Here is an 18,271-nt window from a genome sequence, read left to right on the forward strand (position 1 = left end):
GTCAGAATAGACCGCATCAGCATGGCCGCCGTCCCCTGAATTTTCATTAGGCATTAGAGGCAGTTTGGTGGGGCCTAGAATTTGACTTATTCCGGCATTTTGACTTGTTCTTTGTTAACGTGAGATTTTTTTTAATACTTTTACTGATGCGTACACAATCACCTTTGAAATTTTTGCCATAGTCACCGCCTTTTTATTTCTTGTTGATTTTTTTGGTTTGTTTTTTTAAAACTCCACATACAAACGAAAGCCCTCCTGTCCAAGCGTCTCCCACCAGTGGCAGCAGCTGCAGCTTGCACACGAAGTGCTCAGAAAGCTCCCGCTGCGTTGGCCAGAACTGCTCCGCCTTGGGGCGGTGTTGTGAGGGTGGGGCAGGCGTCTTAAGTAGAAGTTTATCCTGTTTGGGGTTTAATCTAATTTTTACTTCTCTTTGTAAAAATGTGTTCCTATTGAAGCCTACTTGCCGCCATCGGTGATGCTGCCCCCGCGGCGGTTGCAGACCCTCCTGCGGCAGGCGGTGGAGCTGCAGCGGGACCGCTGCCTGTACCACAACACCAAGCTCGACAGCAGCCTGGACTCTGTGTCCCTGCTCCTCGATCATGTCTGCAGTAGGTGAGAGGGGAGCCGACATGTCTCAGGCTCGGCTTGAGCTTTATTCACGTGTTTTCTCTCTTCGCTTTATCTAGTAGCTATAAAACAGTTCCCGTCCGATTTAGCCCCTGTTCCTAAGTGAAGCCAGAACTGCTGGAGTTCAGTGCGAAAAGAAATCTGTGTGTGTCTGTGCATAGGAGACCACCCTCGGGAACTGAAGCTGGAAAACCTATTTTTCCTTTTTTTCTCTATGGGTTTGGTTGGTCATTTTCTGGCCCTTTTTATTAGGACTCATAGGGAACCTTGTGTGGGAATGCCAGGGACCTAAGTGTGTGCTGCACTTGGACACCAGAAGTCACTTCATGACTCTTCTCTGGACATGATGGCTGTTTTAATTACAGCTCCAATTAGTCCCTGCCCATAAAGATCATGAAAATACTTTTTCCTAATGACAGTTCTGCTTTTCAACAGAAGATGGCTTCTAAACTAAAATGGGTGGAATAACAGGCATTAACTTTCCAACCTGGGTTTTGTTTTTATACCTACCAGTGTGCCTAGTTTAACTGGTAAGAATTCAGGCTTCACTTTTGATGTTCGGAATATTTTGAGCAAAAATGTCCCTGCTGTTTTAATAATCTCCAAAATAGTAGGAGAGCTTTACTTTAGAGATGGGAGGAGCAGGCTGGGCGATCTTCCGAACCCCAGTAGAAAAACTGGTTGGGGCTGGGGGACTAAAGGGGGCAGCTTTGTGTACTCAGGCGGGTTCTGTTGCCAGACACTGTCCCGGGGCCACTGAAAGGGGCGTGTCCAGGAAGGACAAAGTGCCTAAGAGTGAGGGCTTGGGAAAATGAGGGACTTAGAATGACCATCAAAATTACCGGTGAATGAAGATGACTGTGTAGGTGTGCATACACTGCTTTCCCAGGCAGTGGAGTTCTAACGTCATCCTCCCTAGTCGAAATAAAAATAATTATTTGAGCTGTTGGCCTTAACTTTCAAATGTGACTTGTCTTTAAGGGCTGGTGATACTTGGTGCCTGTCTGAAAGGTTCTAAAAGAAAGTGATTAGAGATCCTTTTCCTCTGTCCCTTTTACTCTTTAACACTGGTCTTTGACTCGCTAAGTCTTTTCCTTTAAATTGAATAGAGAGGTAGAAGGAGGTAATACATTTAAGGATATATGGTTTCATATTTTATAGCTGCTTGAAGGAATCTGAGACCAGTGTGAAAATTAAGGCAGTTGTGAACCCAAATCTTTTTTTGGTTCTTGAATTCGTTGTTGGTGGAATACACTCGAAGGTATTTATGGCAGCCTTGGTGGTTCAAAGGTGTCCGTAGGTTAAGAGCTTGCCTTCCTGTTGGGAAGCTGAAATCTGTGAGAATGTGACCTACATTTTCCTAAGCTATAACTCCTCTACTGGTACCTTTGAAAGCAAATGATAGAAAATACTTGGCTTAACTTTTTCAAGCCTCAGAGCGGCAACCAGTCTCCTTATGACCCGTGTAGAGAGCACTCTGAAGCTTTGCGCAGGAATGAAAGAGTTTTGCTCTTCAGATAACCATGGATTGAAAGGTCTTCTAAGACACATTTTCAACACGAAACAAAACTTGGACTCTGCTCCTCCTAGTTGCCCCCTCGCGCCGCCTCTGCTTTAAAGCCAGCTTCTTAAGAGAGTTGCCCGTGGTACTGCACACGTAGCGTCCCCGTCCTCCCCCACCCTGCAGGTCGCCGTGGACGTGGACGTGGACGTGTGCGGCCAGCCGGTCCCAGAACTGCCGGCGGTGTGGTGAGGGGCAGCGCCCTGCTCAGCCCGGTGGCTGCTTTCCACTGTGTTTCTTGACCTTCCTATACCATTTGACTGCTTGGCCTGGAAACTTCTCCACTGACTTCTAAGACATTTCTTGGCTTTACTCCTGGCTACTTTTTAGGCTCTTCCTCTTTATCCATCCCTTTAATAAATGTGTTCCAGAGTTATGTTTCTTTTCTCACCCTGCTCCCCTCCTTTGGGTTATACTTCTAAGGGTCTAATGACCCCTAGAAGATGAATACAGAATTCATCTTCTAAGCCTTGCCAGACCTTTAATTCAACAATGTGGGTGTTGCTCAGGGACCTTAAATGCAACGTCAGAAATAGAAGCTCGCTCTGCCTGGCTGTCCAGGCAAAGCCTGCTTTCCTCTTGAATTCCCTCTCTTGGTGAAGGCTGCCGTCTCCCCAGTTTCTTCAGGCCAGAAACGCAGGAGTTAGCCTTGACTTCCAGCTGGTGGGGGAGGGTTTAAAGACATTAAGAGAGAAGATGTCAGGCGCTAAGTCAGTATATACAGTCTTTGTGGTGACTCGTGCCCTTTCTTGCTGAAGTGGGAAAATAGAGCCTGAATTTGATTTTAATTCCAAGTGTTCCACACTTGTCTAGAAGTCTTCAAAAGAAAAGTTAATATTTATTATATTCTTTACTCCCTTTTAAAAACTAGATTTTAGCATTCGAACTAGAAAACTATCTTCAGAAGTTAAATCTTAGCATTGAAATTAAATACCAACTCTTCCCCCTGGGGAGTAGAAAATTAATTATGATTAAGTAAACTATAACTTTTTTAAAAGACCTGATCAGCACTGAAAGGTTTTTATTAGATTTTGTATTATATATATATTTTTCACAGTAATGTAGACATATTTTTGGTTAAATTTCACCAGTAATGAAAAGGAAATTTTTCATGACTTGTGATTTTTTTTTCCACAAGTAACCAATGAAAGGATATCTCCACAGACTGCTTTATAAATATTAATTTTAAGTAAAGGATTATCAAATATTTATAGAAACTTAAAACATTAAGGTTCAGTTTCATTAAGATGCTACATTTTATTCAGTTTTATCTAGGAAGGTACTGATATTTTTAACACCATCTTAATTTTACATTTATTTGAAAACAAAGGGAAACTCACTTGTATACATGCAAAATTCGGCTTTGAAGAAACAGCTATTAGTCTTTAAAAGATTATTTAAGTAACAAAGTGATGACACTTTACCACTTCAGCGACAGTCAGATACAGGAGTCAGGAGACTGGATGACCTGCGCCATGTGAGTTTGGTATTATGAGTCTCCCTTTTAAGGACATTCTGCCACTCTGGTTTTAGATGTCCCTGCTCATCCACGGTCAACTTGAGCTACTTGAATTTTTATATGTTTTATGCCTAGATATGAAGTGTTTCTCACTGAATAAGTGACATCACTATTGATTAATACTGATCAGAAGGGGAGAACATCATTTTTAATATTGAAAGCATTTATTTGATTGGAATTTTATCCAGCCGTGTCTCAAAAAATGACTTAGTAGTGATGCTTGGAAAGAAAACAGGCCTTGGAGTCAGCCACTGGTTGAAATCCCAGTTCAGTCACTCATCAGTGGGCGGGGCCTGGTCAGTTACTTGCCTTCCTTGAGCTTCCTGAAAATGCAGGTGTTACTTCCCTTGCAAGGTGGTTCTGCAAATCAGCAATACTATATATAAAGCATGCAACACAGGGCTTGGCATCTAGTGTGCGCTTTATAAATGTCAGTGGTATTGATTATGTTTCAGTTCAGATACAGAATAACAGTTTAATGTTAAAGTAGCTTATGAGTAGACAATCTGAAAGTTTAAACCAGCCTCCAAAGAGCCAACTGCTGATGTAGATTACCATGGGCGCCAGATAAATTTATTTTTAAATATATTCTACCAATAAGGCTAGTGAGTTGACAAAATATATTTTTAAATTATAGATTGGTTGGGAGGGAATAGGGAAGACCAATAACTTTTGTTATAATACAGGGAATGTATAATATAGTGCCATACTGTCCAAAGAGTAGCCACTGATTGCATATGACTGTTTAAATTTAAATGTAAAGTCAGTCAAAGGAAAATTGAATTTAGAAAACAAGTTCCTGAAGTGCACTAGCCACATTTCAGATGCTCAGTAGCTGTGTGTGGCTGGGAGTACCAGACAGAAGGGCACGGCTGTGTGACCTCTGCACTGTCACAGAAAGCTCCATCAGATGGTGCTGGTGTAGAAACCGGAAAAGGATAGAATGGTTTTTTAAAGTGAGTATTTAGCCCTGACTGGTGTGGCTCAGTGGATTGAGCGTGGGCCTGCGACTCAGATGATCACAGTTCGATTCTCAGGACACATGCCTGGGTTGCAGGCCAGTTCCCTGCAGGCCACCTCCCAGCAGGGGACGCACGAAAGGCAACCACACAGTGATGTTTCTCTCCCTCTCTCCTCCCCTTCCCCTCTAAAGATAAATAAATAAAATCTTTTTAAAAAATTTAAAAAAATAAAGTGAGCATTTAATGAGTATAATCATTCTTAAAACTTCTTCCTCTTGGTGGTAGAATTCTTTGCCCTTCATATGTAACTACCACTTACAGAGTACTAGCTAAGTTGAGGCTCAATTTGAATGCTTTGCATTTAGTCTCTCACGCTTTTACTTCGTCCCTGTATAAGTATGTCTGCGACTCTGAGGCTCGGGAGTCACGTGACTCCCCAGACCATGAAAGCTGTGGCCCAGCCTTGTCTGACCGCAGTGTCTTCTCTTTGTGAAACCAAGTTGCATTTCTGTGAATGAAAATGTACATTATTCCTTCCAAAAACAACCCAATGCCAGCCAACTTATACAAGCGCCAATTATTAATTTTTATTTATATGAGTTGAGTTAATTAAATGAAAAAATCTGTGCTAACATACTTCCTCTCTAGAATACATTGAAGTAGATGCTAGATTACTGATTCCCCCTAAAATTGCCTTGACTAACGTTGTATTTTCTTTTTTTGACACACTAGTGTAAACTTGACTGTTTAGATTTACAAATGCATTCATTTCTTATTTTTAAAGTTTTTGATCTCCAAAGAAGTTTATCAGTTGTGTAATCTTTGTTGTTATGATTAATCTCTTCAGAAAGAATAATTATTTGTGAACTTCTTTGTTTAGGAGGCAGTTCCCATGTTATACCCAGCAGATACTCACGGAGCATTGTAATGAAGTGTGGTTCTGTAAATTCTCCAATGACGGCACTAAACTAGCAACAGGATCGAAAGATACAACAGTTATCATATGGCAAGTGGATCCGGTATGTACTCCAGGATGAGTGTGTAGATTGCAGAGAGAGGTCACTTTAATGTAATTGAGTGCACGTTTTTTGCCATCTCCGTCATGTCTTGCCTCTTTCTGTGTTGTCCAGCTCATGGAGTAGAAATGATCAGAATTGTTGAGTGTCATGTGCTAGTGATTGTACTAACTCTGTGTGTGCATTATTGAATTTACTCCTCTGAATAATTCCCTGGGATACCAGCCTTTCCATTGTTTAAGTGAGAAAACTGACACGGAAGTTCAATGCCCAGGCCCTCACAGCTAGTAAGTGGAAGAATTGGACCCAAATCCAGGAACATTTTTACCTTAGACCCACTGTGCTTCGTGTCTCTGCTCATTTCTGTCTCTGTCAGTACTTGATTTACAGACCAATATGCTGTCCTTCTGTCATTACCATTCTGCCTCCTGAAACCCTTCCTGGTCTTGTGTCATTCCTGGAACCTCTGTTAAACAGCCCCCACCTTCCTGTCCGCGGTGAAGAGTGTTGTGTCCTGGGTTTGAAATTCTGAGTTCTCTCTGAAATTAGATTTGTCTTCGTTTATATCCAGGTGACCTACAGATGTGTAGAAATAAGTATGTCTATTTCTAATGTAATGCCTAACAGAGTACTCTAGTCTGCCTAGTGTATCTGCCTAATATTACCCAGTATAATACCTAATGCTGCCTTCTTAATTGCCTGAGTTCAGGATGGAGGCAAATACTGAATTTTAGCACATAGTTTTTAAAAGTGAAGCTGTGTGTGTCTCCTCTCATTTAAGTTCAAGGATCCATGCTTCTATCCCTGATGACTCCTTGGGAGACCTTGGGTTAGGCTGCTGGGAAAGCCATCTCGAGTTTAGAAAAGGAAATCAGACACACAGAAATAAGTATCATACAACATACATAAAGTGTCACAGGAGCACAGAGGAGCTTCACAGATAGAGTACCTACCTCATTTGAGCCTCACTGTGCATAACGTGGGGAGACAGGAACAGGGTGTCCTGAAAGGAGAGACTTTCAAGCATCATGCTAAGAGAAAGAAGCCGATTACCAAAGACCACATGGAGGACCCATTTATATCAAATGTTCAGAATAGGCAAATCCGTAGAGAAATTGGTTGCCACAGAGGGGGAGGGGGCATGGTGACTAACTATAGGTAAGTATGGGTTTCTTTGGGGGGTTATGAACATGTTGTCAAATTGGAGGTTGGTGATGGTTACATGACCTTGTGAATATATTAAAAGCCACTGAACTGTATAGTATACTTTAAAAGAGTGAATTTTAGGTATATAAGTTACATCTCAATAAAGCTGTTTTAAAAAATCAGAGGTAGCTCTTTGCACACCTGCCCGTTTTCCGTTTCCTGGAGAGCCTCCCGGGGCAGAGTTTGTGTCGTCTCTGTATTTCCGTCTGGCTCACACTGACGCAGGCTGTCAGAGCTTTTATTGGAGGAAAATAGGTGAAAGTGTGAAAACTTCCTCAGATTGTATTATCAAAGTGCATCTTTGCAGCAGTGTAAGCTCTTGTGCCCAAGAAAGAGTGCCTTTAGGGGTGGGAGCTAATGGAGTTGTCCGTCTTTCCTCCTAGGACACACACCTGCTGAAACTACTCAAAACATTAGAAGGACATGCTTATGGCGTTTCGTATATTGCATGGAGTCCAGATGACAACTATCTCGTTGCTTGTGGCCCAGATGACTGCTCTGAGCTTTGGCTTTGGAATGTACAAGTAAGCAAGTTCCGTTTTGGGTGTAGCCTTTAAGTGAAGCAGAGTCTCCTGCACATTCTCATGGTATAGAACAGGGCCATTAATGGAAATTGCCGTAATGTGTCTCATAAAAGGAAATCCTTCAAATGGAACCCAAGTGTCCAGATGTTTTATGAATTTAAATACTATGCTAAGCATGATCAATAAGTATTATCAGGAGTGTTGTACTATAGAATTTGTACTATTTACTGCGGTACTTTGTACCTCCAAAAACATTTTATATTTCACGGTTTTCATAATTGTACACAAAACTTACCTTTCAAGTGCAAAACCATCAGCATTAACCCACATATTCCATTCTAATGACAATTGCACCATCTCCTGACCTATATTTAATTTTTGATTTAGTTTAGTAAATTAAAATGATGTTTTCAGTTCTTACTTTTAAGGGCTTTATTACTGTTCCTAAATGAAAATTTGAACTTATCCAGGGTCTCATTTTAGATAAACTCAGCATTAAGTTCACTTCATTATCTACAAATGTGATTTGAAATCTAGTTATAATTTAAAATTTTTAAAAAACTTCCTTCTCTAAACTGACTGGTTAGGTGACCATCCCCCCCCCCCCCGTTAACCCCTAGGCAGGGGAGTGGTCCAGGCTATCATTTGGGTGTAAAAGTATAAGTTGATAGGGTACCATTTTTGACTCTGGGGAACTGTATGTAAGTTGATTTTTACCAAGAGAGTGAAAATGAAGCTGCATGGAGATGACCGAGATAAAGATGGTACAGAGAACAGAATGAATGTACCCAAAAGTGATAATGCCATAGTTCTAATCCTGTTACTAGAGCAGTAAGACTTTCTGCTGCTCAGTTGTTTAAGTTTCCTCCGCCGCTTTTTACTGAGGAAATTTCCAAATATTAAGAAAAGTTGAAAGAAGAGTCCAACAATAACCCATACCCCCACCATTTGAGATTCAACCATTGTTTTGGTGCTGACCAGCTAGCCCAGCTGGTCAGAGTGTGTCTTGCTACCCAAGGCTGTGGGTTCGATCCCCAGTTAGGGCACATACAAGAATCAACCAGTGAATGCATAAATAAGTGGAACAAATCGATGTCTCTCTATCTCAAAACTATACACACACACACACACATGTGTGTCTATATACAGTTATGACATTTGTGTGTACATACACATTATACAATATATCCATATTCAAAACATATCAAGATAAATTACAGATATATTTTACCCCTAAAATACTTAAGCATGTAGCTCCCCTCAAAATAACATTCTCCTGTATAACCAAATGCCATTATTTTAGTCTTAGAACATTAACTACAATTCTCTACTATCTAAAATTCATTTTATAATTACTGTATTTTGCCATGTACAGTGTTGTCCTGTAAATAATGCACACTCATGTTTTTGGCCCAAACTTTTGGGGGGGAGAAAATCTTTCATTTAATTTTTAATTAATTAAATTGTTTATTTATTTAATTAATTTATATATTTATAGTTACATTATCTAATTATATTGTATAATCTATATACTTATAATTAGAAACAAAACTGTCATAGTCCATGATATTATTTTGCATATGTATATCATACTGCTTTCTAGAGTTATACCATTAAGACATAAGCATAAATAAGAGAATTAAAAACATTTGTTATAGATACAGAATTAGTATTACCCATATGTATAATACAGTTTCTTATTTTTCCTTCAAAAACTTGAGCAAAAAGTGCACATTGTACAGGGCAAAATATGGTAAAAATCCCCAGTCATTCCCAAAGTGTCTTTATACCATTTTTATTAAATCAGTATATTTGGGGCTGACTTGACAGGGGTGGCAAAGCATAGAATAGAATAGATTCTCTCATTAAAACAGGTTTAAAGGAAATCTGACCTAAAAGACACAGTTTTTTCCTTTAAAGCTTTTTTCCCCCTCTCATAGGGAGGAATTACGTAGTCATGATCCTATAACAGAGATTTAATTTCTAGTACCTGTGGGGTCTCTTCCTTTGAGTCAGGGTTGAATTTCTAGACAGTGAAACTATACTCTAGCTTAACTGTTTTCCTGTGCATTACTTCATAGACTTGTTCTAAAAGGGTGGTCCTTCCAGCCAATTCTCAGATTGTCCTTTTACGTTTCTAGGTAGGTTCCAAATTAATAGCCTCCTATGCCCACTACCCCAAGCATAGCAAAATAAAAGACTATTTCAGAACCCATGTGCTAACACTCCAGAATCGGAGATGACGAGGGTTTAGCTGTTGTGTGTATGTTTGTGCTTCTAGATGTTTATTTTAACCGTTTATATCGAGCAACCAGAAACGGTGGTGGGTGAGAGCAGTTAACAGCATGGGGGAAGGATTTAGGGTTGCTGAGTATTTTTTCCAGTGTAAGGGACATCTGGTTTTCTATTTTTGTGCCCTCTTTGTTTTTATTACTTGGCCCCATTTCCTGATCATACACTTTGTTTTCACTCTCTTTCTTTTTTTTTACTTTTGATTACCCATTTCTCACAGGAAGATTATGCCCATGTACTTTTTATTATACCAAGGGCAGCTATTATCTCTCAGATCCTGTTTCTAATCCATGAACAAAATGGAATCAAGACTAGATTAACTGGTATGTGTCTACCTTCTAAGTTGAACAACTTAGAAAAATAGCAGGAGGTTATCTGAAGGTTGTAACACTGAATAGTCTTGCTTAGTTGGGAATGCGTTAGAGTGGCTGTGCTGAATCATACAGAAATTCTTTCTTTTCTGTTAACTTTTAATGGGAAAAAAAGTTAAATATCAGAAAAATAATTGTCATTTCCCATCTTCCCTACTACATTTTGAGTATCTTGAAATGAAATTTGACATAATTTAGACTGTGTACAGCCTTGCCCTAGTTTAAGAGTATACTTTTTCTACCCATTAATTATGGTTTTGAGGAATATTTAAATAAAATGTATAAGGAACTGTGGACTGAGAAGTAGTGGAAACTCAGAAGGAATAGCTATATAGTTTTAGACTTCTTATCCTACCTGGGAAAAGTTACATGTTTTAATTCATGAATATAATTGATTTATAATTGATGAGAGTTTTATGGGAGTGTGTGTCACCGAACCTATTCTCTGGGTCACTTATGCCAGGCCCTGCTCAACTGCTAGATTGTTCTTCAAGTCTTTAATTTTTCTTCTGAGTGCTGTAAGATTTTTTTTTTTTTTTTTTGGTAAGGCCAATTTGAAGTTTTCTCTAATTAAGAAAACTAACCAGTTAGGGTTTTTTTTTTTTCTTTTCTTTACACATTCCCTTTACAGGGTTATCTTGAAGGTCTTATTCACGGTTTTATTTCTTCACAGACGGGAGAGCTAAGGACAAAGATGAGCCAATCTCATGAGGACAGTTTAACGAGTGTGGCTTGGAACCCCGACGGGAAGCGCTTTGTGACCGGAGGTCAGCGTGGGCAGTTCTACCAGTGTGTGAGTATTTAGTCCCCTTCGGATGTCTGCTGGCTTCAGGGCCGTCTTGGTTCTGGTTACATAAAGAATTCACTTGACTTTTATAAAATACACCATACAAAGACCTGCTTGACTATTTTTCTGGATAAGCACTGTCCAGTAGAACTTTCTGTGTAGGTTTTTTTGTTGTTGTTCTTTTTTTAACCATGTCAAGTATAGGCTTTGAGTTTAGTAAAACATTTAAAAATTGTTTTACTAAGTTCATTCTTAGAAACAAGCTACTACCTTATAGGAATGAAAATTTAGAGTTTAATTCTTTTTGAGGTTTCTATCCTTTGAATTTTTTGTATTAAAAAGGAGATGCTGAGTTTCATAAATAGACTGTCTTAAATTTTTGAGGAACAAAAATGGCGGTGGCTGCTGCCAGAGAACTTTTCTGTCTTCAGTGGAGGCATCTCTTAACCAGTGCCTGCCCTGTTCATCTTGAATTGCTGGGATAATCAAAACCAGAACTGGGTAAAAAGGCTTCTGGCAAGGTAGGCGGTGGTGCAGACACGGCGCCGTTATGTCTGCCGTGATCCCTCTCTCATATCACTGCCTAATATGGTTCCAGTAGTCACTTGGAGACTTATTTTTAAGACTAAAACAAGATAATAAATCCATCAAATGGATGTGAAACTCATGGAACTTGGTGCCATGTTATTCTGGGTGGAAAGTGGCCACGTACGAGGTCCAGACCTTTGGGGTACAGGGCTCGGTAGTTCCCAAGTCTGTGGAACACTGCAGCACTTTGAATACTCACCAGGCTGTTGATCCCAAGGGCTTTGACTTTTAGAGCACATTACAAATTTGGGGAAGTTTTTAAACATGACATACTAGATTCGTAAGTTCCATAACTGTAATCTTTCTCCATATTGCACTTTCTAAATGCTATGGGACATTCCAGTATAGTGAGTATTAAAGAAACTGTTTGAACAGTTTCTAACACTAGTGAGGCCTTTACTTGGAGGGGGTAATTTACAGAGGCTCTCTCCCACTCTGCTTGGTGGCGTTGTGGTGAAATTTGACCTGTATTCGGATTTGCTTGATTAACGACACTTAATGAAACAGTCTGGGTGAGAGTAATCTCGGGAAAAGCCAATCTCTTTACAGAAAGACTGTGCTAAGGAATCCTGTTGCTTCTTGGTTTGCTTTTGGAGTGCAGTTCGCTGTAGGAGCTCACTGTGCATGCGTGTCTCCTGCAGGACCTGGACGGGAACCTCCTGGACTCCTGGGAGGGCGTGAGAGTGCAATGCCTTTGGTGCTTGAGCGACGGGAAGACTGTCCTGGCGTCAGACACACACCAGCGAATTCGAGGATATAACTTCGAGGACCTTACAGATAGGAACATGTAACTATTTTTTTTTATCCATCAAACAACCCCTGTCTGATTTATATTAAAATGTATAGTTAAAGTTGCTCTTTCAGAAGACGAGTTTTGTTATGTTTTTGGTTTTAGTTTGATTTTTTGGTCATTTGGGTTGGTGGTCAGGTGATACTTAGTCATCATTAACTCAGATTCTGTTACTTGATTGAAATGTAGTGTAAAATGGGGACTACAGACAAGATTGTGGTACGTAAGCTAGAAAACTTTAAGTCTTAATAATGTGAATGTCTTCATCCCTAGTATGTTGCTTTGACCAGTTATCTTCTGTTCTGTTGCAGAGTTCAGGAAGATCACCCCATCATGTCTTTCACTGTTTCAAAGAATGGCCGCTTAGCTTTGTTAAATGTAGCAACTCAGGTAAGTCTGTTAGTACAGTATAATTCTCAGAAAAATTTACCTTGGTTCTCATTTGAATTGTGATTTTTATTATATATATAAACAAAAGTATTTATACTAAATATTAAATCCTACTGCATGTGTTAGATCCAAAGTGTGTAGAATCAACTTGAAATTCATCAGAACATTGCTGTTGTGCATAAATTGAAAATGTTCCACCAGGCAAAGGGATGTTCACAGGTTGCTTTTTAAAATTCTTTTGAGTTGAGGTAGAATAAATAACTATCTTCTCTTTTGCCTACAGGGAGTTCATTTATGGGACTTGCAAGACAGAGTTTTAGTAAGAAAGTATCAAGGTGTTACGCAAGGGTTTTATACAATTCATTCATGTTTCGGAGGCCATAACGAAGACTTCATCGCTAGTGGCAGTGAAGGTCAGTCGTTTGCGTCACTCTCCGTGCGCGTACGTTGGTGGTTTAAGGTTCTCTGGTTTTCAAGGTTTGTGAAGGTGGTCGTGTCTGCAGGCAAGCTCAGGTGTGAACTTAAAGTTGTAGAAGTTTCTTGTCCAGGACACTGTTGGCTTCCCCTTTATGGAAAGACTGTGTCCGTGTTGTCAGAGACCAGTATGCCTGTTCGACCGTGTGGGATGAGCTTGGTGCATCTGTCAGATCAGAGTCTAGTTAAATCTTTTATATGTCGACTTGTATCTTTATAAGACTGATGTTTTTCAGGGGTCAGTGGTATCTCAAAAGTCAAGGTTAATTTTGATGTTTTACCTGACCTTGAACAGACTTGACTATAGTTAGATCTTTGGCATTTCTTTAATAGCTGAAGAGAGTAATTTAGTTTGATAATTTGTATGGTCTCAGAAACACTGAAATTATAGAATTGTCTCTTTTTGGATAGATTCATTCTCCACTCTAACAACATTAGGCATTCTCACTTAAATATATAAAATATTTTCCCCAGCAGGATGACTTACTCAGTTGGCATGACACCTGTGCATCAAAAGGTTGTGGATTTGATTTCCAGTCAGGTCACATATCTAAGTTGCAAGTTTGATCCCCAGTATAGGAGGCAACTCATCCAATCGATATTTGTCTCTCCCCGCTTCCTCTCTCTCTAAAATCAATAGAAATGTATCCTCTGGTGAGGATTGTTTTTTAGTGATATTTTTATATGTCTGTGTGTATGTATGTAATTTAAAAGATAAAAGCACAGATAAGTAAGGCAGTATTAAAAGTTAGTGTATTTTTAAAGGTGATAGAAACAAATAATGGCAAATTATTGCAATTTTTCATTTACTGTGTTTTCTTGAGTACTGAAAACTATTCTAAGTTTTCTAACTATTCTAAACTATACTATTCTAAGTACTATAACAGCAAATTATTTAAGTCACTTTTTAAAATACTGAATCTGGCCCTGGCTGGTGTAGCTCAGTGGATTGAATGCAGACCTGTGAACTAAAGGATCACAGTTCGATTCCCAGTCAGGGCACATGCCTGGGTTGCAGGCCAGTTCCCAGCAAGGGACGTACCAGAGGCAACCATGCATTGATACTTCTCTCCCTCTCTCCTTCCCTTCCCCTCTAAAGATAAATAAATAAAATCTTTAAAAAATGATGTAAAAAAATACTAAATCTGTTTTTATGAGATACTCCAAGGAACTGGATCATGTTGGTAAACACTTTGGTATGCTCTGTTTTTTGTGTAAGGACTTTAGTCCCTCTATTGCCAAAAAGCTGACCCCGTCAGTTGGTAAGAGGACCGCAGGTGACACAGGTTTTCCTCTGCATGGAAGGTGTCCCTAGGATCAGGACAAAGAGACATGTGGGAATCTGAACTTCAACCTGAAGTAAATGGATTTATTCTCTTCCCCCACCCCCGCCAAAAAAAAAAAAAGAAGAACACTGACAGATAAGATTTAGAGAAGAGTGCTTGTTAGGTAACAATTTAACAATTGAGAGTTTACTTCTTTCCAGTTAAACAAATCTTTACCTGTAAGTTCAGTATATTCTGTTCTCCCAGATCCTCTACTGGTGTCTAATTTAATACGGCCTAAAGACAACCTCCTGCTTTCTTTTTAGCTTTTCCTGCTCTCAGCTCTTTTTCCCCACGCTCTATTCAGTCCTGCTTCTGGTGGGTTTTTCCCCTCTTAATTGTGCCTTACAAACCCCTGTAGTTCTTAAAAATACATATGGCTACTATCATCCCTAGTAATGCTGTTTTTTTCCTAAGTCCAAACTAATTTAGAAAACAGTGTCATCATACCACATTATATTTTGTTTAGAGCTAAACAGGAAACATTTATTTTTAACAGCATGTGGATATATAATGAGAATATTGTCTCCCAAGATGACCACAGTAATTCATTTGTCATTTATTTATAAGGAATATGTTCCAGGGATCTTCCAAATCCACAAGTACGTGATTGTCTTTGTCAAACTGAACACTTAGGAAACCTTACCCCACTAAAGTTAGGCCATTACTCAAGCATTTTCATTATGCCAGCCACGTGTAGAAGAACTGCTCATTTTGTGCCTCTGCATAAGAACTGGGTTCCCCAGACTGACAGGGCAGGCAGGGCTTGGTCACAGAGCTTGTCGTTCTGACCTTGACAATGTCAGATCCATTGCTGCATCTCCAGGAGATGCCCTCCTTGGACATGTGTTCACAAAAGCCTCTTCCCCGAATACGGCAGATTCAGTGCATTCACACCCTTCAAGCCTGTAGTCTTTCTCCTTGTCAACTTGTTCAGTTCGAGAAGAAGCAAAACTAATGTATTCTCTTTCGCTTTTCTTTTTTTGCTATTTGCATTTTATGCAAAGAAAAATATTTTCAAAAGTTATTTAATAACAAATACTTTCTAGGAAAAATAAATTCAGTTCTTCAATGACTGTCGTAGCTTTTGCTTCACATACACACACAAAAAATGTTCAGATACAGTCCCAGCTTTTTATCTTTACATTAGATGCTTTGAAACCAGAGCATACTGTTTTACAAGTTCATTACCCTTTCATGACTCGGAAGTTCCCCCAGTTGGCAGCACACCCACTGATCTGTGGACCACACAGATCTACGGATGGAACACCTTTCTGATTTACCCTGAGACTTTGCCTTCTGTTTTTAAGAACTGCCACCTAATTTACTAACTTTTATGGTAGTACACGGAGCTTACTATCTGCTAGACTCTGTTCATTACGCCTTTTCATACACACACTTATTTCCCCTCACAACGTGCGGAGAAAGTAGGAGTCCCCACATGCAGAGGAGAAGTTGCAAAGAGTGGACATGTGCCCCACATTACACAGCTAGTCAGCGATGGGGATGTGAGTGGAGTTGTCTGCTTCCCGAGCCACACTCTGAACCACTGTTCTGTGCTTCTGGTTGGGGTTTCTTTGGGGTTTTGGGGGTAGTTGGAGATTAGTTTTATCATAAAGTTGTTGGGGAGTTTGGGTCCTGCAGTCAGGTCATGCAGGTGTACACAGCCTGCTGCAGACCCGGTGCGATGGGGTGTGGGCCGGCTGTGAGGCCCACTGGGAGCTCTCCGGCAGGGCTTCCCCTTCACCGGCTGTTGACATGAGCAGGGTGCTCTGGCCTCCTGTCCGCAGCGGGGGTGAGCATCGTGCGCGCCCCGCAGAGGTGCGGAAGACGGAGTGATGTGTGCACGGTATCGAGGGCCTCACGCCCTGCGGGCTCTCCGTGCAGGCTCCACTGTCACTGCTGTTGCTGTTTCGGAGTTTGGCTGCACTGCTTCCTCTCACCTCACGTTTCTGTAGCACTTGCCATCTCTTGCTTACATCCGAAGACCTTGGCTGTGATTACATATTACCCATGTATTACAGAATATTGCAGACAGCTTGGTGGTGACTTGAGAGCTAACCATTGTTTAATAGGAAAACAATGTACATTTTATTAAAATGGTTTTTCATAAGGTAATTTGTTAAATGCTCATGTTATCTTTGTTTTTTTAAGTTCTGGTAATCAGATCATATGTTCTATGTCTGATGAATGGTAATTTAGTCCATTGGTTTTGTTAATGTATAACCACTGCATAACTTTCTCTGAATTACTGTTTATTCAGATCACAAGGTTTACATCTGGCACAAACGTAGCGAACTGCCAATTGCGGAGCTGACAGGGCACACACGTACAGTCAACTGTGTGAGCTGGAACCCACAGGTGCCATCCATGATGGCCAGCGCCTCCGACGACGGCACTGTTAGGATATGGGGACCAGCACCTTTCATAGACCACCAGAATATTGAAGGTAACGCCACCGCACAGCCTCCCCGAGCCTCCCCCTGTGCGGCAGGGCCCTGCTACTCCAGAGTTGCAGCGCTTTCAAGCAGTGCTTTTTTGAAGCGTGGGGTAGAATTTATTTTCTCCCTGTTTTAGAGATTGTACACTACCTGACTCCACAGAGGGAGTTTTGTTTGTTTCATTGGTGACAGTCGGGAGAATAAGGTAGACTGTGCCGCCTCATTGACATCCAGTTAGTATTGTCACTTTCAGATCTTAGGGGAATCTTGCTGCGTTATACAAGAAGCATTTCATACTTTAGACCACTGAGAACTAGCCAAGTACACAAAACGTGAGCACCTTAAGAATGATCTTGATTGTAGATTTTACGCTTAAAAATAAACATCTGTTAGCACCGTGTAGCATCAAGCATAGGCCCCGCGTGATGGACAGAGCAAGGGAAGGGAGCCAAATGTATCAGGTCCCCGTGTGCCCAGCAGCACGCCGGGCTTACACGCCAGGCGAGGCTGACCAGCCTGTTGAGTGTTGCCACATCTTCAAGCCCAGGTCTGAAAGGTTTTTTCCGCTACTTCGGATACTTGGAGATGAAGAAGGCCCAAAGCCAGAGGCTGACACTTCAGGGCAGAGCTCAATTGAGCCAAATAATTAGTACTAGAGAGAAGAGATAATGAGAAATTTTATGTAAATGACGTATCCTTCTTTTTTCAAACAGCAAATAAAATACTTAGGTTGCTTAGAAGGAAGTAATTTACCTAGGAACATTGTTTTGGTCACAGTGTGTCCCATTTACGTGTTTTAATAAAAGATGACCAACTGCCCTCAGTTATTCCCGATGGAGAAAGGTTGTCAGGGTAGCAGCTTGGTTTGAAAAGGAGTATTCTCTGTGCCTGTTTTTTTTGTTTGTTTTGTTTTGTTTTTTAATCTTTGTGTTACAAACTGTAGAGGACTCAACCAGCACTTACTGCCAGGGGAGGCTCTACAGCCACAGATGAGGGTAGACAGCACAGACGGCATACAGGTCACAGAGGTGGAGAACTTCTGCTTGGTTGTCAAGGGCCTCGAAGGGCCTTTTTGCATCAGTAGGTGGCCACATGACATTCTGACATTCCGTGTGGGAAATCACCTTCTCTGTCCTGTTCAGATGTCTGGACCCACTCTCTAAGATGTTTTATAAATCTGTAACTAGGATTGTATGTGCTTTTCTAATTTTGTCAGTCGTTTGAAAGTTACTTCTTCAGATAAGCATATTGATTTAAAGACGTAGGAAAGTAGGTATACAGTAACAGAGTTACAGTAAGTGGGTTTATTGTAGGCAGACCCTGGAGGATATGGGTGTGTTTCCACCGCAGTGGACTGAGAGGTCACTGCTGTTTGGTGAGTTGGATTCACGTGAACAC

At 40.6% G+C, this 18,271-nt stretch overlaps 1 protein-coding gene across 2 annotated transcripts in view; it reads left to right on the plus strand.

Moving 5' to 3' along the window:
• The window catches only part of WDR26 (WD repeat domain 26), a 37,066-nt gene that overhangs the window by 12,798 nt on the left and 5,997 nt on the right, over positions 1 to 18,271 (plus strand). For both annotated transcript variants that reach the window (XM_037069327.1, XM_037069328.1), the window contains exons 6-13: positions 456 to 612; positions 5,550 to 5,688; positions 7,275 to 7,415; positions 10,752 to 10,871; positions 12,095 to 12,240; positions 12,555 to 12,633; positions 12,917 to 13,046; positions 16,696 to 16,881. In XM_037069327.1, coding sequence (XP_036925222.1) covers positions 456 to 612; positions 5,550 to 5,688; positions 7,275 to 7,415; positions 10,752 to 10,871; positions 12,095 to 12,240; positions 12,555 to 12,633; positions 12,917 to 13,046; positions 16,696 to 16,881 — 1,098 coding nt within the window. The remainder of the gene's footprint in view (positions 1 to 455; positions 613 to 5,549; positions 5,689 to 7,274; positions 7,416 to 10,751; positions 10,872 to 12,094; positions 12,241 to 12,554; positions 12,634 to 12,916; positions 13,047 to 16,695; positions 16,882 to 18,271) is intronic.

Source organism: Sturnira hondurensis, unplaced genomic scaffold, assembly GCF_014824575.4.
Source record: "Sturnira hondurensis isolate 20B ecotype Veracruz unplaced genomic scaffold, ASM1482457v3 Scaffold0018525, whole genome shotgun sequence".
Lineage (NCBI taxonomy): Eukaryota > Metazoa > Chordata > Mammalia > Chiroptera > Phyllostomidae > Sturnira > Sturnira hondurensis.